At 40.6% G+C, this 22,805-nt stretch overlaps 1 protein-coding gene across 3 annotated transcripts in view; it reads right to left on the bottom strand.

Annotated features, from left to right (window-relative positions):
- Nucleotides 1-335: 335 nt before the first annotated feature.
- Nucleotides 336-22,805, bottom strand: part of CFI (complement factor I) — a 45,335-nt gene continuing 22,865 nt past the window's right edge. For all 3 annotated transcript variants that reach the window (XM_072623929.1, XM_072623930.1, XM_072623931.1), the window contains exons 8-15: nt 22,348-22,371; nt 20,337-20,366; nt 18,170-18,205; nt 12,611-12,714; nt 11,422-11,525; nt 6,597-6,874; nt 3,161-3,265; nt 336-787 (exon numbers count right to left, since the gene is read on the bottom strand). In XM_072623929.1, the coding sequence (XP_072480030.1) occupies nt 570-787; nt 3,161-3,265; nt 6,597-6,874; nt 11,422-11,525; nt 12,611-12,714; nt 18,170-18,205; nt 20,337-20,366; nt 22,348-22,371 (899 nt within the window). In that variant the 3' untranslated portion in view covers nt 336-569. The remainder of the gene's footprint in view (nt 788-3,160; nt 3,266-6,596; nt 6,875-11,421; nt 11,526-12,610; nt 12,715-18,169; nt 18,206-20,336; nt 20,367-22,347; nt 22,372-22,805) is intronic.

Here is a 22,805-nt window from a genome sequence, read left to right as displayed (position 1 = left end):
ATTCTCTTAAAATAGCCTGATTGAATTAGCTTTTTTTCTTTTGGCTGCTAAATGACAATGCTGATAATGAGTTTGCAGACCACTAAGACCCCCAGATCTCTAGCCATCTCTAACTCTTTAGCCAATTGGCTTCTTCCAACCCTGTATTTGTGAAGCTGATTTTTTGAAGCCAAAGATAAGGTTTTACACTGCTGGTAAAGGCTTATAAAGTATTTCACATATATCATCTCATTTGATCCTCACAGCACTGCTGGTAAAGGCTTATAAAGTATTTCACATATATCATCTCATTTGATCCTCACAGCAACCCTCTGATATAGGTGCTGTTATAACTCCATGCTTGTTAAAATGTTTATTTTGAGAACATTTTCGTAAACTTTTTTAAGTACAGCATTTATTCAGGCACAAAATCTTATATGGAACAGAAAAAATAACTATAGAACATAGTTTTGAAATGTTTTTTGTGGTTTTTGAAAGTTTTTTGTCTTCAAAAGTCAATAATTTGTCTTATTTAGTTTTGTTAAAGTGGGAATTTTGACAGTAAGAGCAAGGACAAAGAAGCCACACCATCATACATTGTATTGGGAAATAAGAGACCTTCCCACATGATAACTAATCCAGTCAAAGTAGTTGGCTACTTTTGTATAAACACCAGGGAATTCAGGTTTTCCACAGTTTTCGCCCCAGCTCACAATGCCCCAAACATAATACTGATTGTTGGAATTCATACAGACTAAGGGCCCTCCAGAATCTCCTTTACAGGCATCTGTAGAACCATCATCTGTTCCTGAGCAGAAAAAAGAAAAAGAAAAAGAAAAAATGAATGCACCTATTTTATTCTCATTTGAAAATTATGAACCCATCCCCCCACTCATCACAACCCACTGGGCTTTACACTTTTTTACACTGCCCAGTCATGATGGGCATGATGTCGTCGATCTGGGGCCATAATATCCTAGTCCATATTTCTGAATTTGAAACATTGGAAATATTACCAAGAGTTAGTTTTCTGTACAACAAATGCAGGAAGGATGTAGTTATTCACAGAGGAAACGACTGGGCTCAGAAAGAGGAAGTCCTTGGTCCATGGTCACAAAGTTAGTAAATGCTGGTTGTGCATCTAGGATGCTTTGGAGTTACTAGTCCAGCTTAGGTTTTATGTCACTAAATCCGGTGCTCTCTCCACCATTATAGTACTTCTTCCCCCAAAAGCTGGGCATTCCTAACTTCCTGCTCACTTCTCCATCTTGGCAAACACCATATACCTGCTGACTCTGCTTGCTTTAGATAGAATTTTGGTGCTGGGTCAGTAATCACTGCATTCCGGGTAAAGGGATTCTCTGGGCAAAAAGACACCTCCTTTCTTCTCTGTTTTGCTCTCACGACTAAGAAGCAGCTTGTATCCTCTTCCTCCCCATCCTCATGGCTCACTAGCACCTAGGAGAGCGACTTGTGGATACTAATAACAGGAGCTAGCGTTTATATAGTGCTTTGAGGCTTATAAAGTATTTCACATATATCATCTCATTTGATCCTCACAGCAACCCTCTGATATAGGTGCTGTTATAACTCCATTTTACAGATGAGGAAACTGAGGCTGACAGAGGTTAAGTGACTTACCTATGGTCACACAGAACTCAGGTCTTCCCAACTCTGAGTCTGGCATTCTGTCCACTATGTCAACTACCTGCTTCTCATATGGACTTCATAACTTTTATCAGGCTGTAGTCTACAAACTAAGATGGCAGTACCCCTGGTTTACCATAGAACATTGAAAATCTGTTGTCCATGTGACCATATTTGCAAATATTATGATTTGAGGATTTCAGAATGCTTCAAAATATACTGGTCTAGCAGGCTGAGAGCCAAGCTTTAGATCACTGTCTTTAAAAAGCAGCAGGGACAGCATATAGTAATATAGTGATCCATTCTGCATCTGGTTCCCAGCTTTGTTTCAACTCCTTGGAACAGGATGCCTGTCCCAGGATAAGTTTATCACCTCTAATCTCACTACCACACTAGTCTCTTTTTATTTTATTTTTTTTAAACTTAAAAACACAATAAGAAAAGAAAAAGAAATATAAACTTAAATACAAATTAAGGGAAAAAAGCATTGCCGTGTGTATAGCAGAACAAGAATTTAAAATATATAGCAATAAATTTCCATTTCAAGAAAGCTTATCCAAGAAATACTACATATTGTGTTCAGAGCTGGCCATCTTGTCTTTGCTTCCTTGTAAGTTTTCTTTTGTTCTCTGCTATGCACTTTTTACTTTGTTGTATTTCCCCCCTCCACCCCAAGAAGGCTAAGATTAAGCACGGATATACAGATAGACAAATAGATATATGTATATATGTATGTATGTATGTATATATACACACACACACACATTACACAAACGTATTTATACATACATATAACATACACACAACACATACATACACTTAGATAGCTATAATCATACTCCTATATGGACATATACATTCATATACTTCTATGTAAAACTGTACTGTACTTGTTTGTCCTGTTTCTCTAATGTGGATAACCTTTTCCTTCAGAAGTCCACGTCTTTCCATATTTTTCTAAGTCTGCCAACTCATTTCTTATGTACCACAGCAACATTCCAACCTTATGCTGTCTAGCTACTTTAAATGGTCTAAAACAATACTAACATGGCTGACATACAGTGCTGTTTCCCTACCTTTCTCTTTTGATTAAATCTCTTTTAGCTTTGATTTTGAGAACAGTCTAGCTTTGATCGATACCACCTCCTCTGCCTCCTCTCCCCCCAACTGGAGGCTAGAGGGCAGGGTATCAAACTCCTCCTTTACAGAGGACAGAAACTGGAGTCTGAGCTCACTCCCCTTTGTATCTGCTGCCTTGCCTGGTTTCAACTTCAAACAATAAGATGCCCGCCATGTCTCATCCCTCCTTCTCCACTCCCCTCACCTTTTTTTGCCTCTTCTTTGGTAGGTTGCCTCCTCTTTTAGATTTTAAGCACCCTGAGGATAGGGTCTGTTTTCCTTTTTGTGAACTGTATCCTCGAAGCCTGGCACACAGTAGGTGCTTCATAAATGTTTATTAGACTGAATTGGATTAATACTCAAGAGAAGCAGACACATGTAGAAAAATAGAACCAAGAAGCCATTCAGTGCTTACCTGCACATATCATTTCCTTTTCAAAGAAGCGATTTGAGTAATATTTAGAACAATTGCCTATCAGCTGGACTTCACCCCATTTGAGCTTATATATATTTTTTTCCACTAAAAGAAAAAAAAGAAACGAGTGTTTTGTGGACAGTTGACAAACATAAAGGAATACAAATTCTCTCAACACAACACAAAAGATAATAAATTTGTGGCTATGTAGTATAGGGAATGGGACTGGGCCTTGGATTTCATTGGGATAGAGAACTTCTAGGTGAGGAAACTCCCTCTACTGAAGGAAGTCAGCACCTTCTCTGAAACATAATGCCTTAACTGAGTTGCCACAAGCAAGAAGAAGTTATACAGCTTGCTCAGGTTCATACACACATGCCCAGCATGAGCCAGAGGCAGGCCTTCAACCCAGGTCTTCATGGTGTTGAGGCCAGCTCCATTTATTTTTAAAATAGTTTATCATCTGCAAAATGAGGGGGCTGGATTAAGGTCATCTCTAAGTCTCATGATATCTTGTTAGTCAATTTTAGCCATGTCCTCCAACCAGTTTTCTCAATTTTTACTCTAACATGAAGAATGAAATTTAAGGGAGTACTGTGGGCCCTGGTTTTCAGAGCATTAAGTGATCACACCAGTGATATTAAAGTTTCTTTACATCTGTTGTTAGTCATGTCCGACACTTCTTCATGACCCTGTTTGGAGTTTCCTGACAGAGACACTGGAGTAGTTTTCCATTTCCTTCTCCAGCTCATTTTACAGATGAGGAAACTGAGGCATGGGGTGGAGTGACTTGCCCAGGGTCACACAGATAGTAAAAGTCTGAGGCCAGATTTGAACTCCAAGAAGATGACTCATTGTGACTCCAGGCCAGGCACTCTATCCACTGCACCACCCACCTGCCCCCTAACACCTGCGCTTCTTTATTATTATCATTACAATATCAATTCCTTGAGGATAGGGAGGATGGTACTTTTATCTTTGTATTGCCAGCATTAAACACTGTACTGGGCACACAGTGAGTGCTTGACTAATCCCTGTGGGTTTATTACTTCATTCAGTAATTCCTTGTATTTTCTTGAATATGTGAGGATGAAAAGGGCTTTTTTTTTTTAAGTGAGGAATGACAATGAGAACTAATGGGAATGTATCAGTACATATGTACCATTATATTTGTGACAGCATATGTAAAGGCGATGCTTACATTTTTCAGTCTTTTCTTCCAAGTTTCAGAACTGGAACCAAGCTCCTCAAGGGCAAGAACTAATTTCACTTTGTCCCTGTTCCCATAACTGCTATAATGACTGTATAGAGTAGGTACTTAATAAGTGCTTGGTGATTAATTGATTTAAAAAGCCAATGTGATAGTTGAAAAGGCCACGTTGGTCTACTACTTTTAAAGATCATGCAGTACAGCAGCGTAGAAGTAGCTGGGCACACTTAGGATTTCTGTTACAAAAGAAGGTTAAAGGGAATTTAAAGAGACAGAGAAAAGTCAAGAATTTAATTCAACAAATACTTGACTGTACGCTAAGTTATGGTATATGAAGACAAAAAAGTAGTCTCTGCTTTCAAGGAGTCTACAATCCCATGGGGTTTGCACTGAACTGTAAGGAAGATATTCAGATAAAGTATTTGGGATGCGTGATTCCAGTTGGGAAACTGAAATCAGAGATCTTCTAAACGAGCAGACCCATCCTCAGCACTTCCTTGTGTACACTGTGACAGGGGACCACATTAGCGGAGCTCCCCATGTGGAAGAGGTTGGGAGCCTATTTCCAAGAAATCTGTGATGATATACAGTGGAGAGACTGCAGCATACAGAGACATTCTGTAACAGGCTCCAGTCTGCTAACCTTCTGACCAGCGGCAACTGCCAACCAGACCAAGTGGAGAATATAAAAGTCACTAATTGCCTCAGCCCTCCCTGTGTCTGACTTTGTTCCTCTGATTGCTCTGATGAGAGACAATGCTGTGTAGGGGAAGGCTGTGGGCCTTCTCCCTGTCAGAGGCCATCTTGCTGCCCTGCAAACAGGATCCCGGGTTTTTATGGCTAGGAATTTGTCCTTTTATTTTAGGTGAATGAAGGTGATGGCTACAACTTTTTGAGTTCTGAGAAGTCAGAAAAGGGAACCATCTGGGAATTTAAGAATTCAGGAATCAAGATTATGTAGGGCTTTGCAGCTGGCCCAGCACCAGGGGGAAGACTGCAGGCCTCTTGGCAGCTGAGTTGTATACTCATCTGGCAGTGACGCTGGATTTGGATGTGAACTTGATGGGACCAAAGCTATGTGGAAACTGTTCAATCCAAGCCTGCTGTCACCACTGAGATGACTGGGGGAAAGGCTTGTACTTTTGTTCTTGTTGGTGGTGCGGTGGTTAGAGCTTAGATCAAGAAGACCTGAGTTCAAACCTGGCCTAAGACATTTACTAGAGTTGTGTGCCCTTGGGCAAATGAAGTAACCTTTTCTGCCTCAGTTTCTTCAACTGTAAAATGGGGATATTGATTGGATTTAATAGCATCCTAATAATAACCTGTAATGGAGATAATAATAACATCTTAGGGTTGTTGTGAAAATAAAACAATATTTGCTTTTTAAAAGTGTCTGGTCCATAGTAGGTACTTACGCTAGTGATAGTCCATTCTCCTCTCCCTCCATTCCCTTCCCTTATTATTCTTAAAATAAATATCTCTTTCTAAGAACCAATCTAAATGCCCCGGTTAAATGAAGCAGGCTGCTAGTGACGAGTGGCTAACAGTAAGGAGAACCTAATGAGAACAGGGCCCAAGCCTTAGAACACAAGTGCCCTCAGGTCCCCTGTAGGGGAGATATGGCCTGCACTGCTCCAGGACAGTGAGCCTGAGGAGAGGACCACTGACTCTGGAAATACTTAGAACATTTTAAGGAACGGATTTCTTTTTGCCTCCTCTTTGTACTTTTACGTGTGTGTAAAAGTGACAGCCTCCTTGCTGCATAGGATGCCTCTTTCTTTAAGGATTAGCTCATGCACGGTCTTCTGCATGAGGCTGTTCTCATGCCCTTCCTTCCAGACTAATGGATATGTTTGCATTCAATTACTGTGTGATTCTGCTGTGTTTACTCTTGGGCTCTATTTTATCCTTTATACACTTGCATCCCCAGGGCCTAGCACAGTGCCTGGGATATAATAGGTATCTGATAAATATGCAGTTTGTATATATTTGAGTATTTTAAAAACTTTCCCCATCAATCACCCAAGATAATTTTGTATATTGTTGCAAGAATGAGCCTGTAACATGCCCTTCAGCACTGAGGAGATGTAGACAACCCAAAAAGCTGAACAACAACCCCTTTTAGCATGCTGATAGCATTTTTCTAAGTTGCCTACAATATAAAACTTGTTTTCTGCATAGGTGTCAGCCCCTTGTATGTTGTTTAATAACTAGTATAAGAAATACCTTCATTTCGTCCTAAGCCAGAAACAAAGCACTTATCCCCAGGATTGAAGAGATACTGGGACCAGGGGACACAGGCAGGGACAGTATTCATCAGCTCACATGTGGTTTTGGTTTGGTGTTTTTTCAATTCTATTAAAGCGATGTCGTTTTGATAGGTGGTCCCACTGTAGTGTTCGTGAATTATCACTTGATTTACCCGCTGGACTTGAACTTCCTTGTTAAGTTTTATCCAGTCTAGTACTCCTGTCCATACTTGGTACCGATGTGCTACATTTCTTCTACAAGATAAAATGGAAAATATTTACTAGAATATAAAAACATATAGCACTGAGTTCCCTTTTTCTTCCCTTTTTTTAAAAAAGGATTTTTTTTCATATTTTCCAAATGTCCTTATCTCTTCATTAGCTCTGAGACCATGGCTGTCATGTGGAATACAGCTTTAAAAGATGGCTTTCCCTCATTGCTTTCTCAATGAGGATGGGTGAGGAGAGAAGGGAGAGAATTTGAAACCCAAACTTTTAAAAACAAATGTTAAAAATTGTTTTTACATGCAACTGGGAAATAAGATGTACAGGCAATGGGGTATAGAAATCTATTTAGCCCTACAGGAAAGTGAGGGGGGGCCTTGGAGGGGGTGATAGAGGAGAGGGAGAAGGGATAATCAAATGTAAGCCATCCTGGGGTGGGAGAGATGGGGAGAAAATCTGGAACTCAAAATCTTGTGTTAATGAATGTTGACTAAAATTAATACAAATGAAAAAAATAAAGATGGGGGTGGAGCCAAGATGGCGGAGTAGAAAGACGCACATACGCTACCTCTGAACCCACTGCCCATAAAATATCTGTAAAAAAAGAACCACCGGCGAATTCTGGATCAGCAGAAGCCACAGAACAATGGAGCGGAGGAGATTTCTGCTCCAGAGAGCCTGAAAACCTCTTGCAAAAGGTCCCTTGCGCCCCGGACCCAGAGCAGAGCCCAACCCTGCCTCGGCAGGGCAGCGCGGAAAGGAGCGGATCCGAGCATGCTTCAGGGACGGAATCTCCAGCGGCCACATGGGTCCCCCACCCACAGGTGACAAGGGTCGGTGAGAGGGTCTCTTCGGTGGGTCAAGAGGGGTGTGGGGTGCCCCCATAACTCAGGCCCCCTCGGGAGGCAGCAGCGGAGGCGGGAGCAGACCAGGGCTCCCCAAGCAGGCAGGAGCCTGGATCCATTGTTGAAGGTCTCTGCATAAACCCCCTGAGGGAACCGAGCCTGTGAGGCGGCCCTGCCCTGACCTGAGCACCTGAACTTAATCTCACACTGAACAGCAGCCCTGCCCCCGCCCAAAGCCCTAAGGCTGGGAAGCAGCATTTGAATCTCAGACCCCAAGTGCTGGCTGGGTGGGTCTGGAGGCAAGGTGGGGGTGGAGAGGATACTCAGAAGTCAAGTCACTGGCTGGGAAAATGCCTAGAAAAGGGAAAGAAAATAAGACTATAGAAGGTTACTTTCTTGGTGAACAGGTATTTCCTCCCTTCCTTTCTGATGAGGAAGAACAATGCTTACCATCAGGGAAAGACACAGAAGTCAAGGCTTCTGTATCCCAGCCCACTCAATGGGCTCAGGCCATGGAAGAGCTCAAAAAGGATTTTGAAAATCAAGTTAGAGAGGTGAAGGAAAAACTGGGAAGAGAAATGAGTGACATGCAAACAAAGCATGAAAAACAAGTAAACACCCTGCTAAAGGAGACCCCAAAAAATGCTGAAGAAAATAACACCTTGAAAAATAGGCTAACTCAATTGGCAAAAGAGGTTCAAAAAGCCAATGAGGAGAAGAATGCTTTCAAAAGCAGAATTAGCCAAACGGAAAAGGAGGTTCAAAAGCTCACTGAAGAAAATAGTTCTTTCAAAATTAGAATGGAACAGGTGGAGGCTAATGACTTTATGAGAAACCAAGAAATCACAAAACAAAACCAAAAGAATGAAAAAATGGAAGATAATGTGAAATATCCCATTGGAAACACAACTGACCTGGAGAATAGATCCAGGAGAGACAATTTAAAAATTATGGGCCTACCTGAAAGCCATGATCAAAAAAAGAGCCTAGACATCATCTTTCATGAAATTATCAAGGAAAACTGCCCTGAGATTCTAGAACCAGAAGGCAAAATAAGTATTCAAGGAATCCACAGCTCACCGCCTGAAAGAGATCCAAAAAGAGAAAGTCCTAGGAACATTGTGGCCAAATTCCAGAGTTCCCTGATCAAGGAGAAAATATTGCAAGCAGCTAGAAAGAAACAATTCAAGTATTGTGGAAATACAATCAGGATAACACAAGATCTAGCAGCTTCTACATTAAGGGATCGAAGGGCATGGAATAGGATATTCCAGAAGTCAAAGGAACTAGGACTAAAACCAAAAATCACCTACCCAGCAAAACTGAGTATAATACTTCAGGGGAAAAATTGGTCTTTCAATGAAATAGAGGACTTTCAAGCATTCTTGATGAAAAGACCAGAGCTGAAAAGAAAATCTGACTTTCAAACACAAGAATGAAGAGAAGCATGAAAAAGTAAATAGCAAAGAGAAGTCATAAGGGACTTTACTAAAGTTGAACTGTTTACATTCCTACATGGAAAGACAATATTTTTAACTCTTGAAACTATTCAGTATCTGGGTACTGGGTGGGATTACACACACACACATGCACACGCACACGCACACACACATAGAGACAGAGTGCACAGAGTGAATTGAAGAGGATGGGATCATATCTTAAAAAAATGAAATCAAGCAGTGAGAGAGAAATATATTGGGAGGAGAAAGGGAGAAATGGAATGGGGCAAATTATCTCTCATAAAAGAGGCAAGCAAAAGACTTATTAGTGGAGGGATAAAGAGGGCAGGTGAGAGAAAAACATCAAGTTTACTCTCATCACATTCCACTAAAGGAAGGAATAAAATGCACACTCATTTTGGTATGAAAACCTATCTTACAATACAGGAAAGTGGGGGATAAGGGGATAAGCAGGGTGGGGTGGATGATGGAAGGGAGGGCATGGGGAGGAGGGAGCAATTTGAGGTCAACACTCATGGGGAGGGGCAGGATCAAAAGAGAGAACAGAAGTAATGGGGGACAGGATAGGATGAAGGGAAATATAATTAGTTCTTACACAACACTACTATTATAGAAGTCATTTGCAAAACTACACAGATTTGGTCTATATTGAATTGCTTGCCTTCCAAAGGGAAGGGGTGGGGAGGGAGGGAGGAAGAGAAGTTGGAACTTAAAGTTTGAGGAACAACTGTCGAGTACCGTTCTTGCCACTAGGAAATAAGAAATACAGGTAAAGGGGTATAGGATGGAGACAAGGGCAGAGAGGGATGATAGAAGAGAGGGCAGATTGGCAGACAGGGGCAATTAGAATGCTTGGTGTTTTGGGGTGGGGGAGGGGACAAAAGGGAGAAAATTCGGAACCCAAAATTTTGTGAAAATGAATGTTAAAAGTTAAATAAATAAATAAAGAAGGAAAAAAAAATAAAAGATAGCTGATCAGAGAATTATAAAAAAAAAAAGATGGCTTTCCCTTGCTTTCTCAGTTGGGGAAGGGAGGGAATAAGAGGCTGGAGGGAGAGATGGCTGACTTTCATTGGCTGGCATAAGAGGGGAAATTCTGTAGTTCGTATTGTCTCTTTATAGCCTCACAATGATAATAATAGTAATAACTCATATATACATGTGTATGTATATATGTATATATACATTTATACATATATATTAAAGAGAGAGTAAGCGAGCAAGTTTTAAGGCTTAAAAAGTGCCAACAATCTTATAAATGAGAGAAATGAAACTGCTACAATAAAGCTGACTTCCTTTAGTCTTCACTGGGATGCTGCCCGTTGGCTAGCAGGTCGACTCTCTATGGGTTTTTACCTTTTTCTGTGCCATGGACCTCTGTGGCATTTTGGTCAAGTCAACAAACATCTATTAGTTGCCAGCTGTGTGCCAGGCGCTGTGCTAAGTGCTGGAAGTACAAAGAAAGGCAAAAGACAGTCCCTGCCTCCTCTTGAGGAGCTTACAGTCCACTGGAGGACACAACAAGTAAACAGTTAGGTACCTAGAAGATCTACACGGAGTAGACTGAGGGTAGTCTCCAAGGGAGGGCACTAGTACTGAGGAAAACCTAGGAAGGAACAGAAGGTGGGATGGGGCTGATTCCTGAGAGAAGCCACAGAAGCCAGGAGGCCGAACGAAGGGCAGCGGGGCTATGCTGAAGTTCACTTGAATTAGCTCAGGAGAGCAGATTGTTAAATTTTCACGATGGCCATTTTACACTTCAGAAATAGGCTAATGCTACAAATCAGGGCCTGATGTATTGTTCTGTTGGTTGTTCTAGACTTAAGAAAGTGACGGAGAAAATGTTAGCAATGCAAATTAACTTAAAAAGTGTGTTGTGGGTACTTTTTTTTTTTAGATATGGTTGTTAAACATTTATGATTACAAGCAATGAAAAGACAGAGTCTGGAGATGAGGATCATTTGTGAGTTTGGTGAAACCCATGGGTCCTTTCTCAGAATAATGTTTTTAAATACACAAAATGCATATCTTTACAAAAGAAACAGATTATATTACAATGATCAAAATATATATATTTTTAAAAGTTCAAGTTAAGAACACCTGCTCCACAGTTTGTCTGGGACACTAGATTTATCTACTAATCATGAGAAGGTGATGGATTCTGGATTTCACAATTTTTTTTTCAATTGCACACATATGCCTCTTCTGCCATTACCTTTTTAAACCTAATTTCATTGCTCCATGAAAAGAGTTATATTAAAAATACTTTTACCTGACACAGTGTGCAGCAGTCAGTACCCAACAGCCTCCAATATAGATTCCTCCACAGTGGATTCTTTCACCTTCTTTAATTGTTACCTGCCATGGAAATTCCCCCTACAAAAGACATCTGGAGAGTTACAGCTGTGGTGACATAGGGCATTTAGTGGTGCAACCCTCTCCAATTCCCAGGGACATCTTTATGAGACTGTCAGGTCTCTTAGGACATGTTCTTCCCAGATTTGTTTCCCAATCTAGGCTGTTGTAGAGAAATCTACACAGTCAAGACCTTTTATTCAAATATGTCCTTAAAGTTTTAAGAAGTTACCCTTAACTCTTCCTTCTTCAACACCCACTGATCAGCTGGCAATTCCCCTGGTACATTAATAAAATTATGTAATATATGTAATGATATTCAAATATAATACTTAGATATAATTCCCCTCCATAATCTCTCTGACATTTCTCTAATTTTCTCAATTTATAGAGCATCTATCTACAATTCCTTATTACTTTAGGACTGGATTATTTTAATAATCCCCTAAACATTCTCCCTGCCTCCAGTCTTTTTCTTTTCCAATACATATTTGATATAGCTGCTAAACTGATGTACTTGAAATATAGATAGAACCATGTCATCCTCGGACTAAAAAAATTTTCAATGGCCATCTTACTGCCTTTGGGATAAAATATAGAATCTTCCACTTGGTGTGTAAAGCCCTCCCACAATTCTGGCTCCCACCTACTTTTCCCATCTTATTTTCTGTTACTTCTCATCATCTGCATCCTCTGTCTCACTTAACCTGCCTGGTAACTTGTACATGACACGACTTTGGGCCAGTGGTCCTGGCTTCAGTGCCCTCTCTGCTCACTTCAGCCTCTTAGAAACCCCTCCATCAAAATCCAGCTTAGCAGCCACTTCCTATATTAAACTTTCCCCAATTCTCCAGTTATTAGCATTCTCCCCCTCTTGAAATTACTTTATATTTACTTAATACTAATGCTAATTGCTGGCATTTATATAACTGTTCAGGTCTGTATAACTGCTTTACTTATGCTTGATCCTGCAAATTTTGTGTCCTTCTTCAGCTTCTTGAGTACTGGGACTACTTCTTTGTTGTTTCTGAATAGTCCAAGCACTAGGCTTAGTAGGCTAGTCTACACAGCAAGGGCTTAATGTTTGTTGAATTGAATCAAATTACCTTAGCTGCAACCTGTCCTCCTACAATTCGTTTCCTTCGAACATGAGTGTCGTTTTTAACACCACAGCTTATTTTGGGTAAAAGAGACTTCAGAAATTTTCTGTCTTTCAGGGAAAAAAAGATCACAGCATTATTAAAATTGAATATATGACTACAGAAACAACTATACAGTCATCACCTGATTATCCCCACTACTGGAAGGCATCAAAACCACAGGTAACGCAATGCCATTATAAATCCACAAATAATATTGGGATTTTCAGGATAGTAATATTACAGAGGTTACTTTCTTGGTTGAGATTTCACATTTAATTTTCTAAGTACACAACAACTCAGGCCTGCACAGCCTTTGGCACTTGACTGAAGCACACCAAAGGATTTCAAGTGACTGGTGAAAAATGTAGAGGAAAATATCTTTTATATGTAGAGGAAATCCTTTGGCTTGCTGCAAGAGGACTGAGGGTCATAAGCAGCCAGGTTTGTGCAAGTCTGCACTAACTGATGGGAGTGGAGGATGGCCTGGAACAGTATGGGTTACAGAAAAAATCTGGAGTAGGATTAAAAATGTATAATCCTGTTGTAGATGACAAAGGGTTGACTATATGTACATTGTACAATACTACTAGTATGTTCATATTTTAAATCATTAAAGATGTTACTTCATTAGCCTAAGGATGACCTGTGGTCCTCAGACATAGTCTCAAAGAAAAAAAAAGAAAAGAAAAAGAGGAAGCTCTGTGGCCAAACGCTTCTTGTTTTAAGAAACTGTTCCATATGGTTGAATTTGACGCCCATGTCTATTTCAGGAGCAATTCAGTTTTGAACTGTAAAGATGGCAGCCTGAGAGAGCTGTTATTTTGTAAATACATGAGCCTAGTTAAAATATCGAGATAGAAACAAACGCTGTTCTAGAATAATAAAGCAATGACGACAACAGCTAACACTTACATGGTACTTATTATGCGCTTGGCACTATGCCATGCAATTTACAATTATTATTTCGCTTGATCCTCACAACAACCCTGGGAGGTAGGTGCTGTTATTATCCTCTTTTTACAGATGAGGAAACTAAGACAAACAGAGGTTAAATGATGTGCCCAGGCTAACACCGCTAATCAGTGTCTGAGGCTGGATGGAATTCAAATCTTCCTCATTCCATGCCTGGCACTCTACCCACCATATCACCTACCTGCTAGAATTCAGAAAGATATGTGGTATGTCCTATCATTTATTCAGAAATTATGGAAAACAGAATTTTACATCTGGATGGGACCTTAGGCATCATCTAATCTGACTTCTTTGTTTCACAAATGAAGAAACTGAGGTTTTGTTAAGGAAAAGGACTTGACCAAGAGCATACCACTTCTAATGAAAGTACTGAAATTAGAAGTCAGGCTTTCTGACTACCAGACTGTGTGGGATGACAAGATTCCCTACTTAAATTAATTACTCAGAGGCTCTCAGAGTGATGACAGAAAGTTTATTTATTAGATTCTCGAGAAGCGGGGCAATTCCTCCACCAGTGGTCTGGAGCAGGAAAAGACAAAGACAAAGGACAAGCAGGGATATATATATGTAGGCCCTAACGCAAGTCCCCCTCTCCCCACAGACCATTATCCTCATTAGGTGAGAATATGATCTTACATTCTAGACGCGAAATCTAGCGAATCCCTTTTGAAATGAAGGCATCAAAAAGTTATGTAAGTTTTATCCAATCATTGAGACCCTAATGTACTACATAGATTATACCCTTATATGGAATTACTCCACTCTAAAAATATTGTAACCTTGAGCCTCTCGGTCTTTCTTACCCCTGAGAGAAGAATTACAATCGGAGAAGTCTTCACTAAACCTATCCCACTCAAGGCCAAGTGTTTTTTCTATTATATTATGTTGTTCCCACATAAAAAGGAACTCTAGTTGTTTTAGCATCAGGACTCTGGCTAGAAATAATTCCATTTTTCCCAATTTTGAAACATAACGGCATATACACATATTACAGAGAAAAGCAGACTTTCAAAGAGAATGAACATCGTTGCCTTTCCAAATACATTTGAGTTAAAGCTCAATACGTCTGACCAAAAATTTGTGTGTGACTTAGCAAAACCTAGAACAAAGAGAAACTCTGACTAAAACAGCACTGTTTTCATTTCTCAATCTGCTACATAAAAGGGGATAGGGATTGGGCGTATGATATCATTAGTATAAGGAAGTCCCTAGGTGAGGAAATACCTTTTACCAATACAGGTCAGTATTTTCTTCACAACTAATAGTCTTAGAGAGTTGCCTAGAGGTTGATATTATCCTGGGCAATCTGGCAGGAAACTAACCCAGGGCTTCCTGGTGTCAAAACTGGTGCTCTCTGCTACCCCCTGGGGCTTCTAAAGCTCACTTAGTAATAAGAAGCAGTTGTCAGAATTAAACTACCAGCAGTCATTATGACCTTTGGCTGTAGGAAGGGTAGGAAACAGTGGTTAAGTACAGAGCTATCTTTGTCTTCCTTTAAATAGATCAAGGGGTATAAAGGCAAGCAAAGCAGCATTTTTTGCTGTTGTTCTGGATTGAGTTTTAGTCAATCAAGTGCCTTGATTGAGTCTTGCCTTTGATTGTTTGAATCAAGAGTGTCTGACTGGAAACCATGTATATATTGTACTGCTTGGAGGGAGAGGAGAGAAGCAGAGCTGAGAGGGAGAAGTGAGCATGAGCTTATGGGGAGGCCTAATAGAATGCTTGTGATATTGGGGCTTTCTCTGTTGATCTCTGTTAATTCCTCAGACGGGAACCCTGTCTGTTGACCTTTATGAGTGAATTGAGGTGAAGAGGGGAGATCTGCCCCTGGGAAGGAGGCTTAGCTTAAGCCCCTTTTAAGAGCTGTTAAAGTGAATTAAGATGATGGTGCTGGTAATGTGTACAAATCCTCTTATAGCCCTGTTAAGCTTTGTTTTCCTAGAAACAGAAGCTGCAGGCAGGAGCCCCCGGAGCCTGCTGTCAGGTAGAGGAAGAAGAGTTTGAAGTGGAGAAGTCCCAGGGAGCTGAGACAAGGAGCAGGAGCAGAGAGCTGTCTGCGTGTGAATTCAGGCAAGAGCGGGAAGAGGTTGGACCACGGAGGAGGAACCTTGGGGTTTAGAAGTCAGCCTCAAGTCAAGATGAGAGAGGACTTTACTACCTGGACACTGTACTGATTAAGGAGATCGTTCTTACGGTGACCTAGGGGTGCTAGCCTGGGACCCCCTGACTTTGGGGGTACAGTGATATGTGCTATGCATCATATGACATGCTGCGTGTTATGAGATATGTATATGTATTAGATGATTGTTGTTGTGTTTGTCCAATTTTGGAGAGGGCCCTGACTTCAGAGAAAGGGTGACGTGACCTGCCCTTGACTTGGTTTTGAGTGGGGGGGCTCTGCAGGTCACCAGCCTCACTTCCCCTCCAGAGCCACCTGATTCCAGTGACCAGAGATTCATCAGGATGACTGGAGATGACCCAGGATGCACTGGGAGACCTTTTGGGCTAAGGCCTTTTCAGGTACTCACTTAAAATGTGGTAATGCCCATTCAGTGAACAGGCCTCTTTAATTAGTAGTCAGGGCATGGCCCCTTTAATTAGAAAAGAATAAACAAACAAACAAACAAATAAACCAAGCTGGGAGGGGCCTAGGGACCCTCGGGGCTGTTGTTTCAAAGAGAAACAGTTACTATAGACGTTCACTGAGAGCCAAGAGCTTCTGAAAAACAGCCACTGAGTGGAGCTTGGTTGTTCAACCGATGGGCTTCAGAGCGCACTGGGTATAAGGCTTTAGGAAAGATAGAAAGAAAGAAAAGGAAGGGAGGAAGGAAGGAAGAAAAGAAAAAAAGAAAGAGAGAAAGAAACAAAAAGAGTGAGAAAGAAAGAAAGAAAAAAGAAAGAAACCTAGCTAGTAAACCCCAAGTTAACTGGGCAGCTTCTGGTCATCAAAATGTACCTTCTTTTGGAGAGCAGAAAGAAGGGGAGAGGGAGAGGCTGAGAGAGCAGGTGAGCTGAGTTACCAGCTAGCTGCATCCCCACTCAGCCAGCTCAGTCTGCTCGCAGGCTGTGTTTTCCCTTCACTTTTGAAGAGGATGCGTTTAGCTTAAGGATGTTGCCATAAATGTTATGCTTTACTTTGTCAAATAATGTTCAGTTTATGGCTGAATAAATAGAGAGTTCGTTATCCTATGAGATTAGACCCTTAAAATTACTCACAGCAGCAACCCTCAGGTGTGCTGACATGATTTGGTGTTACAAGGGGGCAGCTAGGTGTTGCAGTGGATAGAGTACCGACCCCTGGAGTCATATCTGAGTTCAGATCTGGCTTCAGACACTAGCTATGTAACCCTGGGCAAGTCACTTAACCCTGTTTGCCTCAGTTTCCTCATCTATAAAATGAGCTAGAGAAGGAAATGGTAAATCACTCTTAGTACTTTTGTCAAGAAAACCCCAAATTGAGTCACAAAGAGTCAGGCATGACTGAAAAATATTGAACAACAAATCAAACATCACAGTTTTGGAAGAAGTAAAATTTTAAGTGATCCAAAGCCAAATGGAGAGATGCAGGGTGCGTCTATAGATGCTGCAGCATCTAATGAATGAAATGTACTACAGGAAAAGGAGATAAGGTCCTGAATCAAAAAGTGTGGGCTAGCTCACGGATAGCATAAATACAACACTGATATGCACAAAATGTCAAAATGTTAGGGCAGATCATAGGATCATAGTTAGAGGTAGAAGGGATCTTAGAGATTACCTAGTCCAAAGTCCTCATTTTACAAATTAGGAAACTGAGGCCTAGAGAGGAGAATTGACTTGCTCAAGGTTACTGGATTGGTAACTAGGTGGTACAGTAAGTAAAGCTGGACAGGGAGTTAGGAAGATGTGAGAGATGTGAGTTCAAATCTTGCCTCACACACATATGAGCTTTGTGACCCTTGTGTAAGTCACTTAACCTCTGCTTCCATTTCTTCATCTGTACAATAGGGATGATAATATCATAGCCTCTTAATGTGAGGATCAAATGACATCATATTTGTAAAGTACTTTGCAAACCTTAAAGCAGGGGTGGGGAACCTGCAGCCTTGAGGCCACATGTGGCTTTCTATGTCTTTGGGTTCAGTCTTTTGACTGAGTCCAAGTTTTACAGAACAAATTCTTTTATTAAGGGGATTTATTCTGTGAAGTTTGGATTCAGTCAAAGGGCTGCCCTTGAGGACCTAGAGGGCCACATGTGTAAATGCTGGTTACTATTATCGTTGTTATCAGTAGTAGGGACAGGCCTTATCTTACTTCATCTAAGTCTATATTTGACGGTGGATTTATGGGAGGACAAAGGCAAGAACTGCATGGAATGAGAAGGTGGGCATAGGTTGTATTCTGCCTCAGTGGAGGAACAATTCATATCAAAGAGATGACAGATCCATCAAAGATTCAAAGTACTATCAATCAATAAAGTTACTCATTGTTATCAATAAGTGCATGCCCATGAGGATACGTTAATTAACACAGCTTGACCAATAAAAAAGCAGAAAGTTTTAAATAACTTACCTTCATCCATATTAGCACTCAGTACTTCAGCTTGTTCTACCAAAAGAAAAGATTCAAATTGATTTGCACATTTTAGTCATATTTACAATGAAAATGGGATCATTTGAAGTTGAATATCCTACATATTTTGTATCTTCATGATGAGTTTCCTACAAACTTATATTCCCTTAAAAACAAAGCTGAAAAAGTCTTTCACCTTCATTCCTTATCTACAGAAAGCAAAATCTGTACAGTTCAAAATGATTACCTATAAACTGTGATGACTCATTTAATAGATAAGGAAACTGAGACCCAGAGAGACTAAATGGTTTGTCCAAGGTACACAGGCACCAAGTCTTGTGCTCTGGTTTTTATATCAGAGTAGACAGATGGAATAGGTAATAGAAGGAATTCATAGTTCTTTGTTAGAAGATAATGACCTTTCTAAGCTACTATTGCAAGTTGATCTTCATGCATTTGAAAGGTATCACCATACCTAAATATCTGATATGGGAATCATATAAACATATCATCTCATCTCACCAAGGGGCTTCTTCTTTTTTGCTTTTTTTTTTGGACTAGAACCCTGATTTTGTCAGAGAATTGACTGAGGAGTTTCCTCTTTGGGAATTCCCTACTCTAATGTTTCAGAGTAGTTCCTCCTGGTGAGTTATTTCCTCAATCAGTGCTGACAGGTACCTTCTTCACAATTTATAGTGTTGGAGAGTTGTCTGGAATACTGAGATGAAGTGATTTGCCATCCATCTCTGATTTACAGTGTTGCATACAAAAAGCTTTCTTTAGGTGGCTCATAGGTAGGACTTGAGCCCAAGTCTTCCTGGTTTTCAGACTGACTTTCTATCCATTATACATTTCCTCTCTGCATAAGAAGAAGCATTAGTCAGGTATTTGGAATGTCACAGGCAAATGTGAACTCCATCTTCTTCCTTTTATAGTCCTTTAAAGAGACAAATGATAAGTAGGGTAGCTAGGTGGTGCACTGAATTGAGCACTGGGCCTAGGGTCAGGAAGACCTGAGTTCATATTTGGCCTCAGCCACCAATTAGTTGTGTGACCCTCGGCAGTTCACTTAATCCTGCTTGCCTCAGTTTCCTTATCTGTGAAATGAGCTGGAAAAGGAAATGGCAAACTACTCCAATATTCCTGCCAAGAAAATCCCAAAAGGGGTCATGAAGAGTCAGACATGATTGAACAATAAAATGACAAGAGTTAATTTTGTGGCCGCTGAGATATTTTAGAACATGACAATTGCCAACACGAGGTTTGAATGTCTAATACGCACTGTTCAGTTATATCTCACAAGGCAAGGGTACAAAAGTGGAGATGGTAGAGTCCTAAAGGATGATAGTACCGCCATGATGCTGCCTTGTGTCCTCACTTCCCTATGTTCTCTGGGGGAGATTGTTGCATACATATTATTATCTATGATGGGGATTTTTTTTGCTTCTGAGGCACTACTGAGAGTTTGCAGGGGTCTCAATGGTACTTTCCTAGACTAAAGCCTAATCTTCACAAAGCCACATCAGCAGAAACAAGAAACCCAGAGTTGGAAGGGGCCTTAGAGGCCATACAGACCAAAGCAGACCTGAATCAAAATCCCCTCTTGGTCAGAGTAGCATAGATTTAGAGCTAGAAGGTACCTCGGAGGTAATCAAACATAAACCTCTTATTCTGCAGATGAGGAAACTGAGGCCCTCAGAGGCTAGGTGACTTAGGATCTAAGAATCAGCTCTAGAGCTGGAAGAGACATTGGAGGTGACAGAGTCCATCCCTAAGGTCACACAGGTGGCAGGGCTGGGATCTGAACCCAGGTACTCTGACTTGAAATCAACTGCTCATTGCACTGTGCCACACACTATGCCAGATAAACAGTCATCTGGCTTTTGTTTGGAGATCTCCAGTGATGAGGAACCTAACACCTCCAGGCTACTTTTGGGTGCTCTAATTGTTAGCAAGTTTTTCCTTACATACCAAGCCTAAATTTGCCTCTTTGCTTCATTGGTTGTTGCCTCACAGAGTTTGTAAAAAACTATTACTTACTCTAAAAACAAATGAATTTATAGGAAGGAATTACAAACAGGTCATACCTCTTTTAAAAAATTCTACATTCATGGACATCAAGTCCACATAGAATTTTTTATTCTAAATGAAAGTAATGATACTTTACCTTGGATTTCATGTTCAGAATTTCCAGCGTCTGGAAAAAAAAACATTGAAATATCAATACAATGAAGAGAAAACCAAACAAGAATGCTATATAGTACTGCTGGTAGCTACAAGTGTCTGTATATTTGGGTGTGTTCAGTCAAATCATGCTCAGATGCAGCAAACGATGGGGTTTTATACATATGCTAAGCCTGATAGGCCATGGAGCAGAAAGACCCTTAATTCAGAAAGTTAAAAGCTCACTGTGCATAAATCAAAGTCTAGAGCAGAAGCCTGTGCTATGGTTGTCTCTAAGATCATGGTCACCCATTAGGCTACATTTAGGCAGGGGACACAGGCCAGAAAGGAATCTCTCATGGTCTCAGATAGCAAGACTAATAGAACTGCTGCTGATCTGCAAGGTGGAGGGAGATACATCAATGAAACCACAGTTCTAGATAAATATACACATCCATCCATTCATATATACATCTATATCTGTTTTCTATCTATATAGTTTAAAATACTGTATAGTACACTCTTTCAAATACTGTATAAAATGTTGTTTTTCGTATTATGTAATGAATGATGAAATAAATGGAATACTTACCTTGAATTTCAGAGTCCATCAAGTCCAGATATAATAAAAAGGCAAGATGAAGTATATATGGTGAGAATACAGTATATAATACATATGATGAAAAAATGACCCCAAGTATAGATCATGTGGTTTTATGAAAGGCAGATTTGGGGAAGAAAATGCAAATAATACTATTGTTTTCATAACTGTAAAATTTTCTATCCATTTTTTAGAATGGCAAGAGAAGTTATAGAATGGATTATTTGAGTCAATATCAAATTCTATTTGATGTGCCGTTAGGGATGCTGTTAGTGTTGCTTTAGACTAACTCTAGAAGAGCTTGGCAGAGCAATGAGTCAGATGGAAAACAGGCTGACACAGACCCAGGGCCCTTATTAGGGCCAGAGGAACGATGAATGGAGTCCAAAACAAGGTCTCACACTGGGATAAAGCCAAGAGGGGAAAAAGCACACCCACCCTGGGCATTGGTGACTAGCCCTCTACCAGCTCTGCAGCCTCCGGCCCCTCCCTGGTCCAGACTAATTACATATGCAGTTATTCCAGAAAGGGACTGGATGTGGAAGTGTTGATTAGAATCACCAGAAATCTTAGCCAATTCAGTTGTGATGTGAGGAACATGTAGAACAGCAGGTTTGGATTTGGATTTAGAGAAACCATTCTAGACTCCAGACTTTACTGAGGCCCAACCAACACCAACCCTTTCTCTCCTATATCAGGCAAGCTACCAATCAACAAGACAAAAACAGAACAGTCCCTGCCCGCAGGGGGCTTGCGCTTTGTCAGAGGAGACTCTATGGAAACATATAAACATGGAAAAATATATCCAAAAACATTTTGCAGGTGACTGGTTTTGGGGGGGGGGGGCAGAGGGAGACAATTGCAGTTTGGTGGAGGATCATATAAAGGTGACATTTGAGCTGAGTTTTGAAGGAAACCTCACTGCCTCCAAGCACAGCATAAGAGGCAGTATGGAACAGTTAGGGCACTGGCTTCAAATCTCATGGGACACTTCCTGGCTGTAAGAACTGGGGCAGGTCTCTTATCTCTCTGTGCCTCAGGCTCCTTATCTGTAAATGGAGGTAGTTGGATCCAGTGGCTTCTACAATCCCTTCTGGCTCTAAGTCTGTAATTCCATGGTCTCCAGAAGTCACTGGAGTAGTCAGCATGGCCACCATGAGGACAGCACATAGGCAGGCCCCAGTCTCCGGTGGTGTGGTCCTCCTCCTCTTCCTCCTCATCTCTAACATTTATATAGCACTTCAAACTCTGTGTCCTCAAAACAATCCTGGGAAGTAAGTGCTAAATATTATTCCCATTTTACAGATGACAGAAACAGATGGCAGTTCAGTGATTTGCCCCAGGGGCACAGAGCTAGTAAAAATCTGAAGCTGGATTTAAATTCAAGCCTTTTTGACTCAGTCAGAATACTTACCTTGGACTCCAGAGCGTCCCAAGCCTAGAAATAAAACACAAATACTTCAACCTAGCAAAGACAAATTTTTTTAAAATTATTTTTTAAAAAAGACCCCAAATCAGTAATGATATGTATTATGTACATATATATGTATATATATATATATACATATATATATATATATATATCATATACATTTATATATTCTAGTACCTTATACATTGGCACCCCATTCTTGGAAGTGCAAGATACTTGGAAATCCTCAAAATGGGAAAAGTTTTCCTGAGACTCTACTGAGACCTGAGACAGAATTCTGTGCCAGGTATTTCTGTTATTGGTGGTGCAAGATTAAAGAGGCAGGTGCCCACTGCTAAGATGCTGATTGAAAGCTCACATCCTGACCTCCCCCAGTGTACTTAGAGGTAGTCATCTCATTTCATTCAATCTCTCCCCTGCTATGCTGAACCACTGGGATG

The sequence above is a fragment of the Notamacropus eugenii genome, chromosome 7 (genome assembly GCF_028372415.1).
Source record: "Notamacropus eugenii isolate mMacEug1 chromosome 7, mMacEug1.pri_v2, whole genome shotgun sequence".
Taxonomy (NCBI): domain Eukaryota; kingdom Metazoa; phylum Chordata; class Mammalia; order Diprotodontia; family Macropodidae; genus Notamacropus; species Notamacropus eugenii.
This window is presented reverse-complemented; position numbering and strand designations above follow the sequence as displayed.